Raw genomic sequence first — 13,580 nt, 5'->3', positions numbered from 1 at the left:
ACTTAACCAAGCAGCACAGTATAAACAAACAGCACAGTTAATATAAACAGTACACTGTGTATCAATTAAAAAAAAAATAGAAACAAACAGTTAAGTATATGTCTATAACAGGATATTGCTTTAGTAATAGTAATGTCTGTGCTAACATTACAGTATATGACTAAAGTAGAGTAAATACAGGTAACCTATAAAAACAGTACAGTATATGACTAAAGTAGAGTAAATACAGGTAACCTATAAAAACAGTACAGTATATGACTATAGTAGAGTAAATACAGGTAACCTATAAAAACAGTACAGTATATGACTATAGTAGAGTATACACCTGTACAAACCGCACAGTACAGTACAGTTTTTATGAACAGTACAGTTTATACAAGCAGTACACTATGTATCAATACAATTTTTTTTATATACAAACAGTTAAATATATGTCTATAATAACGGGTGTTGCTTGAGTACAGTATTTGCCTGTACTCATTAAAATATATGACTAAAGTACAGTATATAACCTATAAAAGGTACATTTAATACTAACAGAGCATATATACCTAAAGTACAGTAAATACATATACCTATACAGTACAGTGTAATATAGTTCAGTGTAGAATATACTATGTAATATACATAACACAGCACAGTGCCTATATTAACACCACAACATATTACCATACAGTACAGTTTATATAATCTGTATATCGGTAATAGTTTATATTAGGTTATACTGTATTTTAGCTGGAAGCTTAAACTGAGGTTTGTGTGTTTTGCCACTCTGCAGGTTCTCTCTCACATGGTGCTGGTGGTCACACATTTTGGTCATTGCCATTTCAAGGGCCATCTCTAAAAAACATTTTAGTCTTATTTTGTACTGCAGCATCTGAAGATTAGTACTATTCTGGACATGTTCAGAATAATTTCAGTTTGACACGATGATAGATGAATTCCTCCACACTCTCATCTTTTTACTACAGCTGGGTACCCTACTTGGTAGTTAATTGGGTTCTGAACAAAGCAGTAAGAACATAAGAAGTTGTTTTTTCATACACCTAAACATCCTGTGAGGAAAAGATGCCTTTTCTTATTTACTGCTAGTTAACTCAAACTAGCACTCAAACTCAAACTAGACCCAGTTGTCCTGTATCGTGCCAAAGCATGGTTGACCCCCTCCCTGGGTCACCGCTGGCCTGAACACACTTTATCCAGGCCTGAGTACAGTTAGCTCTTGTACATACATTATCATGTCGTAGTACGACAAATGCAAAGTTTTACGTCATCATAAAGTGTCCTTTAATTTGCAAGAAGTGTGGTCTCAGAGTCAGCACAGTGGAGAACAACAACGTGAACAAGGCCGCAACTTTACTGACTTTGAATGGTTTTGGCCAGATATGTCCCTCTAAAACTCCTGGAGTTTTAAAAAGCCCACCTCTTCCAACTTTGCCAGGGCCAAGGAAGTATATACTGTGCTTCAGCAGCTTCAGCATAGCACAGAGCATCAGCATACACATTATAAAAAACCAATAACGGATCTTCAGAGTTCAAATGTGCTTAGGCAAAGTATGGATTGCCTAGTGAGAGTGCAGACTTAATGTTCTTAATAATCACGTTTATTTTTGTATGATTAAAGTTATCCAATTGTAATTTTTGAAAGGTTATATATATATATAGGATATATATATATTAACTTCATATGAATATATAAATATATATATATAAACATGTACATTTGCACCATCATCATTGCTAATAACGTCTTGTGTTTTTTTTACCTGGCACAGGACAGCCTCCCCGCCATCTCTTCCGTGGGTCACCCTGACTATAACCATGTCTCTCTGATGAGGGACATCCCCCTTCAGCTCCCCCCAGAGCTCCACCTCCCCTCCTCCTTGACTGTCTCTGATGAAGACCTTCTTGCTGGCCAACACGCTCAGCTCCAGCTCTGTGCTGTCCTCCCGGGTGAAACTCAGCCTGCTGACCTGCCCGGGCTGCCTCTGCCTGTCCTCCAGACACAGGCCTGCAGGGCAGAGGGTGGAAGCCAGCCCCAGGACCCTGCCCCCCTGGCTTAGGAATGTAAGGAAGCGGGTCTGTAGCTGGGGGGTCAGAGTCCCCTCCTCTGCCAGGACTAGGAGCCTGGTGTTGTCCATCCAGGGGTCGGACAGAGCCTGCTGAGGCAGCAAGGGGTAGACAGTGTAGTTTTCCATGTTGATACACTCGTACAGAAGCTGACTGAGGGCCTGAAAGCGGTCCTGGCAGTCGCCTGTGTACACCAGAACATTTGGCGGTTTGCTGTTACAGTCAAACTTGTTACTGTGACCACAGAGCCCTTTGGCTTCATCTAGATCCAGAGTTTCATCCCCGCTGTCCAGCCCCACAGAATCATCATCAGGCAGGTCCGGTATATTCTCTGCTGAGGCGTATTTCACCGACAGGATGGTGCTGTTCTCCAGCTCCAAACACTCATTGCAGCTGGACAGATGCAGGTGGTGTCCATGGCCCTCCATGTGTCGGTGGTTCCCTAAGGAATGGTCCTCAGGCTCACCTACAGGTCCCAGATCCTGGGTGCCACGTAGTGGCTCGGACCCTCGCCGCTCCTCTAACCTCCTCTTTGCCTCTGGAGGGAGGAGCAGACTGCCTTTGCGACACTGATGGGACAGGTAGTCAGCTGATAAGTGATGAGGTGAAAGCTCAGATGAGGGTTTACACACACATGGTGACCTGTCAGTTTTTGGAGTCTTTGGACGCTGCTTCTCCAATAGCTCACTGAGGGTAGATTCTTTGAGGAGAACAGCTAATGACACAAAAAATACACACATTGGTCAAATCTGATGACTTACATTTTTAAAGATAAAGAGATAAAGATAAACTTTATTGATCCCCTGTGGGGGAGATTTGTGCAGTTTTGAAAACACATGTATTTTTATCCATCCAGCTTAAAGCATCAGCAATATCTTCTCACTGCATTTGCCAGTAACTGTCTCTGTTAGCTGCTCAGCATGTAGTGTGTAGTCACTCTACCAATGCTTATTGAATACAGCTCAGTGCCTTTTTGTGGTATGTTGTGTCTGCATTTGGTTCTGTTGTCTGTATCTGTAGTGCATTTCCTAAACAACCAAAATAATGCAGACTGTTTAAAGAGGTGGAGTTGAGGTGGACCATAAGCCTCCAGACAAACAGCGACAATGCACTAACATGCCCCTAATTATACATAACTCTTATCCTTTATAAAATCAAAATGTACGAGTAATGACAAAAATTCACCCCCGTACAGTGTGTGCTGATGAAGACATGAACCATTCAGACCAAAATCCTTTTTTGAACCAGGCTGTAAACTTGTTTACTTCTACTGACCAAACAAGACTTTTAACATGGATAAAAGCGTCTGCTAAGTGAATTGTAGAACACGGGTGTGAAGTAATTCCGGGGCTTTCTGAGCCAGCCTCAAGTGGCCACTCTAGGAACTGTAATGTTTTACACTTTCACATCGGCGTCATTGTTCAATGCTGGAGGTTGCCTCTTGGTCCAGACATGGTGATATATGATTATACAACAGAGTAACAGGGAAGAGTAAAGATACATTTTTTTTTGAAGGAAACTTACGGATTATCTTTGAAGGCAGGAGTCCATCGTCCAGCTGAAGGCGATCTTCTATAAACGCGACCCCCAGTCGACTGAAGTTATCCACGCTGGCCTGAGCCACCGCCCTAAACGGCGTGCCAGGGCTACAGGCCAGAGGAAGACAGTAGTCTGACCACTTCAGCACCTGCACACAATAACACAGAATGTGCTAGTAAAGTTCAGTCTACACACAAACACCCCAGTCCCATGGACATCTGAGCAAACAAACACAGACACAAAATGATATCTGAGATGTATGTAGATGTGATATTGTTCTTACTACACCACGAACATGGGATAGTAAAGTTCCATGTTTGATGGAAGTGTCTGACTTTCTGAAATGACAGACACTGATGTTTTTCTTTCATACAGTTTGGATACATTTTGAGGGTGCAGACAATGACAACTCCTAAATATTTGTATGCTCACGCCTGTAGCAGACAGGGTGCAGACTGCATCCTGCTGCACAACAGAGGGCTGTGAGGAAGTGGGTCCCAGCATTGGAGTGGAAGGCTGTTATTGATGGAACACAATTTTGTTTTTGCTTTAAGCTATATTCAACACAATGCAGCTCTGTTCAGACCAAAAGCTTGTGACAATAAGTTTTGCATTTCTCAGGGTCAAGGGTGTGATGACATTTACAAACAAGCATGTTAACTGTGATTTTATTACAATCAAAGGGTGAAAGGATGTAGGAAACCGTAATTATGGTAATTAAGGCATCAAAAGGTTTAAAAAAAGAGAGTTCAATATTTCTAAATAAAATCTTAACATTTCAATGAAACCGCAGTAGTTGTGAATTTGTGGAGAATATCCTTTGCTCATGTTGGTTTTTTTTTTTTGGCTCAACCTTCTCTCTAAATGTAGTCTGTCTGTGGCAGGTCCACTTGTTCTCTCTGTTCTTGTGATCATCATATGTAAACATTATATATTTAACTCTGTCAGTACTACATCATGGAAATACCCCAAAATATGGTCGACATTTTCAAATGTGAAAATCCACCATCTCTATACTGTGTGAAGTAATTTCACCATCAGACAGGAGCGGTTTCAATCAGCGGTTTTCAAATGTTTCTGTTCTCACAGAGTTAAGTGAGTGTGTCAGATCAAACTTGTCTGATCAAGATAAATGTGTTTGAGGAGACTGATGGTTCTGGTTGGTGGTCAATGTGTGTTGCCTACTTTCTTATTGGATGTGTGAGCAGAATTGTAGCCCACTCTGTGTCCTGTAGCCTCTATGATGAATGAAATGTCTTCTATTCGAGGACCACAAACCAGAGAAGAGCCCAGCAGCACAGTCCATTTGCTGAGGTCATCACATGCCTGTGGACGGTACAGAACAGAGACAGGCGGGTGGTAGTAACTCACAGCACTACAAGCTTGTTACAGAGATTAGTAGTTAGTGAGAGTCACAGTCAGGTCATGCAGACTCTGTGGAGAGGAGAGATTACAGTAGTCACACACACAAAGAAACTGAACTATTTGAGCCGACGAAGTAGTGAAGATGAGTAAAGACTGAAAAGATTTCTGATGAAAAAATTTGGCTCTGGGAAAACTCATTAGAGATAACTTGATGGTTTTACTTGCAAAGATTTAGATGTTGATTCATTTTGCATATTTTGAAAAAATTTTAGAAAGAAAGTTTTTTTATGGGGCCTTTTGCCTTTTTTGATACGGCAGCTGAAGAGGGACAGGAAACGTTTGGAGGAGAGAGTGGGGTACGACATACAGCAAAGGGCCGTGGTCCAAATCGAACCCACGGCCACTGCGATGAGGACTAAAGGCTCTGTATATGGAGCGTGCAACACAAACAGGCTAGGCTTTTCAGAGCCCTGCAGATAGTCAATTTAAAAAGTATCTTGTGATTTATGTAATGAGTCTGAATAATCCAATGGTTAAATCTGCTTTTGTTAAAAGATGTGCGCAGCTCCAATTTGTAAATGTGTAGAGAAGATGTAACAACAATATTTTTAGAGGCGCACTGACTGACCGGCTGGTGACTGTGATCGACTGATTTTCAGCTTTTCGGCGGTGATCGGTAACAGGCTGGACCTCGAAAAAAAAGTATCTGAGTTTGTGCTGATCTCAGATTCTCGCACACGAGCCACACGTTTCATGCCAGGCATGTCCACAGAGATACTAACACTAACTCCACAGCCAACCGCACACACACAAGCCATGTAGGCAGTGTAGACGTGAGGTGCAAATCAGCAGAGGGGAGCGCGTTGGGGCCTTATGTTTGCACTGTGTGTTTTATTTCCTTTTGCAGAGAGGTGATCCGTGATCATTTAATAAGTGCACACGGTGTCCGCTAGTTCTGCCCCTCGGGCGACTCAGCTGCTGTAAAACAGACTGCGGGTGAAAACAAATGGATGAAACCCGAGTTATAGCCTAGGTCTACATGGTTGGTAATGTAAGCTCTCCCCTCTCTCCCATGCTGCCAGCGTGTGACGTCAAAGTCGCATGCATTTGGACCTCGCTGTTCAGACTCAGATCACATAGTAAATAAAAAATCCGACCTGTGTCTGATTTGGATCCACAAATGAAAGTGGTCCACATCTGATTTGAAAAGATCAGATTCCATGTGACTTGTTCTTTCACCCTGTCATTAAAATATCACATCTGAGTCACACAGGGGCAAAAAACGTGGTTATTGTTAACATTTTGACTTTGTTTTTATTTGTTTTGTCTTTTCTATTCCTTTTTAAATAGTTTTTCAATTTGCATGTCATGTTGTAAACTGTCTTCTGTTGAGACCCTTTAAAACGTGATGATACATCTCAAGGGGCGTATCCTAATAAGCCGCATCTCCTGACTGATTTAATTCCTGATTATAATTATAATAACAGTGATTCCAAATGAATATTTACTGATTTCATTTACACTAACTATTAATGTCAATGTCACTCATTCCTCTTTTGCTCCCTCACTCATCCGCTCTATTTGTTACATTTCTCTCCTTCAGGATTGTACACTTTCATTATTTTCATGTGTAAGTAAAGAAATGTTGTGTTTTATAACATATTTAAGACCTGGAGCATTATTCGTCATTAGTGAATGCCGAAGACAATCAAATTTCAAAAAGATACTTTTTCATATATTGCAAGGGTATAACATACTGTTTTCTTTTTCGGACTTGCACAGATTTGTTGCTGTAAACCTCTCTGCCTTGTGTAAGATTACACTTTGTGCGTCAACATGCACTGATCCCTGACATGTACAAGTACCTTTTAATGAATCATTTTCAATGAAAAAACAGACCCATTATGAGTCTGACACACCTGCTGTAAAGGATGGTTACTATTTTTTTTATATATAAGCTAATATATTGTAGTAATAGTTCAGAAAATCGGAATAAGCTGGTAAGATCTGACAAACATCAGATATTGGAGTCCCTGCATTTCTACAATACTTTCAAACAGTGCAATTATGAACAGATAAGATAAGAACACAGAGGTTTTGTATCAGACCAATCCACATGGAGAGGCTCTTTGACAAACAGACTAAGAAACTGTGCGCTCCTGTTAAGAAGTGGAGGGAAGTGAATTTACTCATCAACCTTTAAGTCTGCTGTTTAGAAAACCAAACGATGCTGTTTGAAAGCACTTCAGGCTCAGAAGGACATTTCCGGTGCTCCCTGAAGTTTATCACAGGTGTAACATGGAAGAGGGAACAAGGACTTTGTAATTTAAATATATAACAGTATGTTGCGTTGCAATAATTTGAAGCACAGTGACAGCTGTGGTGGTGGGGCTGAATGTACGGCCTGTGTCAGGCCTGCGTAGTATCCTCCATCCACACACTACATCAATATGATATCTCGTGTTTAAAGGCTTACAGGCAGCACTAACCTGCGGCTCTGTCACATAGACGGTCTTGTCCCCCAGCTGCAGGAAGACGCCCTCCTCCTCCTCCTCGGATGACGGCGGGCTGGGCTGCCTGCGGGCTGCGGTGCGGGGTCCGGGCTGCCGTGCGGAGGCTGGGCCGGAGCAGAGGCTGAAGCTGAAGCCGAAGCGGCTGCTGTTCAGTCTGAACAGACTGTTCCGGATCAGCACCGAGTAACACTTGTGAAAGCGCACCCACAGGTAGACGTAGCACAGCGTTATTAACATGTTAGCCAACATACACGGAGGCGAACATCTTGGCTCTTCGTGCTGATAGCGGACACTGCTGTCAAAGTCTGTGACGCTTACTGTGAAGCTAGCCGCTCAAACTGCAGTTAACCGGAGCTGTAATGCTAACTATATTACCGGTAACACTCACTATATTACCGGTAATGCTAACCGATAGCTGTGGCGACCGCAGACACCACACACGCCACTGTTGTCAAAGTTAGCATTACAGCTCACAGGATACCTGGGGACGACCTTTAGTCTTCCTCTGTGAGCCAATGAGGAGTGTGAACAAAGATTACGACACATTACCGCCATCTAGCGGCAGTGTCGGTCATTACTTCCAGACCTGATTTTACAGCTACAGTGACTGAAGTGGACAAAAATTAACAGTGGAACATATTAATCTCACTGCACCTATATTCTGAAAATTAAAAAAACGTGTTTCTTTTACCTTATTTTCATTTTAAAATTAGCTTTTTTCAATTTGAATTATGAATTTAGCGGGGCATTTTTTTTTAAATGATAAAGCAAATGTATTTTTCTTCTTCATCTTAATTTAGTCAAAGAATGTGCATTTTTGAAGGTGAAAACTAAAATTCAAATTAGATAAATTAATCATCATTTTCTTTTCGAGTCAAATAATACACTCGTATTCTGAGGGGGTGGGGCCATCTAACGGAACAGACGGGGTTTTGTCGTATTTGCGACAGTTGAGATCGGAAGTCAGCCCGGGATGCCGGTGTGTTCACGGACCACGGCGTGGGTTCTTTCGAAGTTATTTTGCAGGAGACAGTTCGTCCCCCGGTGCTCTAAGGCGGCACGTCACACACTTTGTGGGACAGTTTTACAGAAAGGTGCTGATTTAAATCCTCTAATAATCCGGTTTACCGCACAAGGAGCAGGTCCCGGAGTTACTTCACGTTTTTGTTCTAGATTGGAGCATCAGGGGCTCAGAAGAATCAGCATGTCGTCCACAGCCATGTCTCAGAGGATAGTCTGGGTGGACCTGGAGGTAAGTGGGCTGCAGCTGCGTGTTTACATGAGCTGAAGCTGCACAGAGCTGACCACAGGATGTGTCACACTGCAACTGCGCAGTCTGCATGGAGCAGAGTTTGAACTGTCATGTTCACCACCTGACTACAGACTGGGCTCAGAAATCAGCTGCATCATGTTTTCTATTATCCACCAGCTGATAGGTTCACAGTCTAATGTTGACGCACAGAATTAGAAAACAGGCCTTTTTGAACTTGTTTTCTCTGATGTATTTCTTTCCAGGAATATTTCAGATTGACTCTGTGCATGCTGTTGTCAACCCATCTATGTTGATAAATGTGTGTGTGTGTGTGTGTGTGTGTGTGTGACAGATGACGGGCCTGGACATAGAGAAGGATCAGATCATTGAGATGGCCTGCATCATCACAGACTCCGAGCTGAAAATTGTGGCTGAGGTATCCAGCGTGTAACATGAAAACACCACACAAGCTGCCGTGTGTCAGTCCTATGAATTCAAACATGTGCTCTCTCTCTCTCTGTGTGTGTGTGTGTGTGTGTGCAGGGGCCCAACCTGATCATCAAGCAGCCGGACACGCTGCTGGACGGGATGTCAGAGTGGTGCCAGGAGCATCATGGGAAGGTAAGCTCTGCTCACACAGGCGGAGAATGGGACCTTTACAAAACCAGACCCCCCCCCCCCCCCACGCCCAACCTGTCAACGAGATCTGGAAAATTCTGGCAAATGTTTAGGAGTTTTGTTCATGATGAATAAGACTTACAGTATGACATAAATAAAACAAAGCAGTGGAATCAGACGTGTATCTGCCCGCTAATTAGACAACAGAACCAACAATTGCAATGAGAGATGCCTGTTGTGTAAGAACTTCCTCTTCTTAGTAGTTTCTCCTTTAGCTAAATGCTTAGTCATATCTCTTCCTGCTGTAACCTGTGTTTGCTGTGCTGGCGCCCTACAATTCACTTAGCAGACGCTTTTATCCAAAGCGACGTACATCAGAGAGTGAGTACCCTAGGCAACCACCTTCATCACATATGCCTCGAGCAGGCCTTTTGCTCTGTTAATATTGCATCACAATCAAATAAACACTTGTACTGTTTTCCAGGCTAGAGGGTTAATTAGATCTTAGATAGATATATATCCTTATACGAGACAGTTTTTCGATTGTAGCTTTTGTTTGCTTCACTGCTCCACACCTCCCCCACAATTTCCGGTGGTCTTGCAAAGTTTGGTCCGTATCTGTAGGCTTCCAGAAAACATGCAGAAATAAAGACAAATGAACACAGACTATGTACAGAATGCTCATCTGAACGCGGATCAAGTGTAGAGCATGAACAGGTCTTATCAACCCACTCCTGCTCCTCTTTGCTCTGATAAACTACGGCTGTATTCTGTGATCTCAGGCTCAGCGGCGTAACAGATGACTTTTATTCTTAACCTGCAAATCTCTCAGCTGTGTCAGTCTACTTCACACATCACAGACGCTGAAAAGACTTCCACAAACAGTGCAAATGAGTGTAACCCGCCCCTCACTCACAGCTCCTCCCCTCTCTTTCAGCTCATAAACTGAATATATAACTGTGCGATTGTGTCTCAGTCAGGACTGACCCAGGCTGTGCGGGACAGTAAGATCAGCCTGGAACAAGCCGAGTATGAGTTCCTGTCCTTCATCAGACTGTACACCCCCCCTGGACAGTGTCCTCTTGCTGGTGCGTGGCTTTTTTAAAAACCAGCAGCTCTTCTGTGAAATAACTGATTCTAAAGAGGTGTCCTTGTTGTTGTCCTCCTGCAGGAAACTCAGTGCATGCAGACAAAAGGTTCCTGGACAAGTACATGCCGCAGTTTATGTACCACCTTCACTACAGGATCATTGATGTCAGCACCATCAAGGAGCTGTGCAGGCCAGTGTTCACGTCCGTCTGTGTCTGTGTGTCTGATTATGTACTGGGAGCGGGTGCTGATTCACAGTTATTGTTTCGGGTACCTTTCTCGTTTGGGTTATCCATTCTTGATTTTTTGGAGAGCAAAAAGAAAACCCTGAAGAATCCAAGAACAAAAATTAGCCTTCATTTGCTGTTGGCAGATTTAGGATCTCAACAGTGATCTTTCAACTGGGACGAGGATATTTATTTCCCTTTCATTTATAAAAATAAACATCACTCTTTTTTGTATAAGGATAGATAAACAAAAAAGAACCAAAACGTTGTACATAAATAACAGAAAAAACATTAAAATATATTAGAATATTTTTGATATATTTTGTCAAACTATCTTTGTCTGAAGTTAGTTTTTTATTAGCTGTTTCTGATGTACTATGATGACACACACTTATTTTTAAACAAGGCTTTAATCTATAGTTGTTTTTTTTTAAAAATCTTTCCATTAATGGCTAACGTGACCGGGTTTTTGCACTATGCAGTCTCATAAACTCAACCTTTGTCATTGGATTCGTTAGTGTTCTAGCCTTGTTGATGAAAATGACTCTGCTCATCTCATTAAGGTCTTTTCAGATCAGCTCAGAACACTGCTGTATGACGTTCTCTTCAGAATGACTTCACACGAGAATGAGTGGTTTCTTGTTCTGTACTTTCAGGCGGTGGTTTCCTGAGGATTACAAGATGGCCCCTCAAAAGAAAGGAACGCACAGGTAAACACTGAGAATAAAACATCAATGGTCGTAACCTTCCTGACAAAAACATCCTAATATGTAGCTTCAGGCATTTCTTGCGGTCATTTTTTTTTTCACTGTCCAAACTGAAGTAACAACTAAGATCTCAAAACATCGATAACAGATCTCTCAAAATATTTAATTCCAGAATATATAAGTCACACTGGTATATAAGACGCAGTCTGTTTTGGGGGTTCTCCTAGATGGGGTAAAAAAGGTTTGAACTGTCTTCCTTGCGTTCAGCAAAGTCCACAACGTGCAGTTTCTGTGCAGCTGTGTAGCTCTTTGTTTCACGATCTGTTTTCCTCGTGGAGTTTGGGAGCCCGCTAGCTTCCAGTGTGGTAGTTGAGCTCTCACCCTACGGTTTCAGTCGTCTATATGAAGTTCAGACCCCACAGCCTGCAACCCACCTCTGCTGGGCGCTTTGTTTACTTGAATTGAGGAGTCTTTTCAATCAAACCAGCACTCCACAACGGTTATTAACTTCTTTGAATATGAATCTTTTAATTAAGGAAGAAAGGCTGTTAAAATGTGGCACCGCCGAAACTTTAGTTTTTGTGTTAGTTTTAAGTTCCTTTGTAATATTCCAAACATGTGAGGGTCGGGACCCAAAGACAAGAAAATATCTGCTGTAATAGAATCTAAAAAAAAAAAAAAAAGGTTTAAATACAAAAGAGGAACAATCACATCCATCCACAGAGACAAATCGTAAAGGACTCAGTTAATGTGCTTGTGGCATATTTATGAAATAAATTCTCTGGGACAAAAAATAATTATATTTTCTCTATAATTTCATTTTAATTCGTTTTTTTTATTTAGTTTTGGTTATAATTTTTTCATAAACTCTCATTTTTCAGTAAAAGAAAATGTTTTTTGACTCCCAGTATTTCATTTTTGTGATTTTGTTATGGATTATAAGCTCGGTAATTCTGAAGTCATGGAACTCCTGAGCCCTAAACCAACAAATCCCTCGTCATAGATGATCAGCTATGGCGTCTGTATTAGTAGGAAACTACATATGAGCTACATGCATGGTTGTTTATTTTGACAGAGCAAATAAACAAGGCCTCATCGACACCACTAATCTCTTTAAGAAACCTGTTTTAGTCGAGACACGTTGGTCCGTTTGACCTGGGTGTTAAAAGTCAAGTGATCCACATATGCCGATAATTGTCTGCTTTTATCTTTCAGAGCCCTGGACGACATCCAGGAGAGCATCAAAGAGCTGCAGTTCTACAGAGCCAACATCTTCAAAGACTCTACAGAGGAGAAGAAACGCAAGATAGCAGAGAATGGAGGCAGAAACGACCGTCAGCTCTCATGAGGATCTGGCAGTGCTGTGCTGCTGCATCTCAACATTCAGTGTGGTTCTTATCATCATTGACTTTCTGTTCACTTGAGCTGCCCCAGGATCTGTTATTCCATTATGTTCAGATTAAAAAGTAGACATTTCATCATAGAGATATGTTAACAGTTCATTTGAATGACCTTTTGTTGTTTGCTGATTTAGTATTTTATTCAGACCTGGTATTGATTTAATTTTGTTCATCTTGTTTAAAGTGAAACCAAATAAAGTCTGGAACACCTTTATCCCCTTCATCAACCAAACACAGCACGCACTATGACACAAGTTCACACAGGAGAAGGGACTGGATAACAAAACTTTACTGACTGATGTCATGAAACTGTTGAAACAGGGAGTGGATGGAAACAGTCAGACCCTGAATGTTTGATCTGAGAGAGTCTAAACTCCTTAAGGTTAGTTTGTCTGTAGGCACAGAATGAAGTACTTACCAATACAAATAAACCAGCATACAGGGTGTTAAAGAAGTGGTGTCACACTGACACTGCAGTAGAGCCAATGGGTAACTAGGTGGCAGTGTCCACCATAAAACGTGAAGCACAGTGTCTTTTTGGAAGTAAGAGAAATATCTGACTTGAGTATTTTGTTCCCCCTCATGAACATCTCACAGATCAGTCAAACACTAGAGGCTCCTCAACAAAGTAAATGGTATTTAAAAAAAATCCTTTAAATCACATCCCAGCCATTACTTACCATCAGGCAAAACAATACTAATACTAGTTCACTAGATAAAAACAGTGTGGTACATCAGTGTTGTTCACCCCCTTACATCTTACTTCTTGAATTAGCCCCCCACACATCCCCACTTAAAGT

The 13,580-nt window shown here is 41.7% G+C and overlaps 2 protein-coding genes across 5 annotated transcripts in view; one reads left to right on the top strand and one right to left on the bottom strand.

Moving 5' to 3' along the window:
- Positions 1 to 7,959, bottom strand: part of hlcs (holocarboxylase synthetase (biotin-(proprionyl-CoA-carboxylase (ATP-hydrolysing)) ligase)) — a 31,034-nt gene extending 23,075 nt beyond the window's left edge. The window contains exons 1-4 of one of the 2 annotated variants that reach the window (XM_020648923.3): positions 7,464 to 7,959; positions 4,795 to 4,935; positions 3,595 to 3,757; positions 1,767 to 2,785 (exon numbers count right to left, since the gene is read on the bottom strand). In XM_020648923.3, coding sequence (XP_020504579.2) covers positions 1,767 to 2,785; positions 3,595 to 3,757; positions 4,795 to 4,935; positions 7,464 to 7,736 — 1,596 coding nt within the window. In that variant the 5' untranslated portion in view covers positions 7,737 to 7,959. The remainder of the gene's footprint in view (positions 1 to 1,766; positions 2,786 to 3,594; positions 3,758 to 4,794; positions 4,936 to 7,463) is intronic. The other variant, XM_065962747.1, reaches the window with a different exon arrangement.
- smfn (small fragment nuclease) lies at positions 7,557 to 12,994 on the top strand. Of its 3 annotated transcripts, none has more exons than XM_029280243.2 (8): positions 7,557 to 7,697; positions 8,661 to 8,739; positions 9,092 to 9,175; positions 9,283 to 9,360; positions 10,334 to 10,445; positions 10,529 to 10,637; positions 11,330 to 11,383; positions 12,596 to 12,994. In XM_029280243.2, exons 2-8 carry the CDS (start codon positions 8,692 to 8,694, stop codon positions 12,726 to 12,728), a joined length of 618 nt encoding a protein of 205 aa, XP_029136076.1. In that variant the 5' UTR covers positions 7,557 to 7,697; positions 8,661 to 8,691; the 3' UTR covers positions 12,729 to 12,994. The 3 variants fall into 3 exon arrangements, with proteins under 3 accessions (XP_029136076.1, XP_020504581.2, XP_020504582.1); XM_020648926.3 differs by lacking the exon at positions 7,557 to 7,697 and adding an exon at positions 8,445 to 8,581; XM_020648925.3 differs by lacking the exon at positions 7,557 to 7,697 and having other exon boundaries at positions 7,976 to 8,739.
- The last annotated feature ends 586 nt before the right edge of the window (positions 12,995 to 13,580 follow it).

The sequence above is a fragment of the Labrus bergylta genome, chromosome 14 (assembly GCF_963930695.1).
Source record: "Labrus bergylta chromosome 14, fLabBer1.1, whole genome shotgun sequence".
In the NCBI taxonomy this organism is placed as follows: Eukaryota; Metazoa; Chordata; class Actinopteri; order Labriformes; family Labridae; genus Labrus; species Labrus bergylta.
The sequence above is the reverse complement of the archived record's forward strand: the minus strand, read 5'-3'. Positions and strand labels throughout refer to the sequence as shown.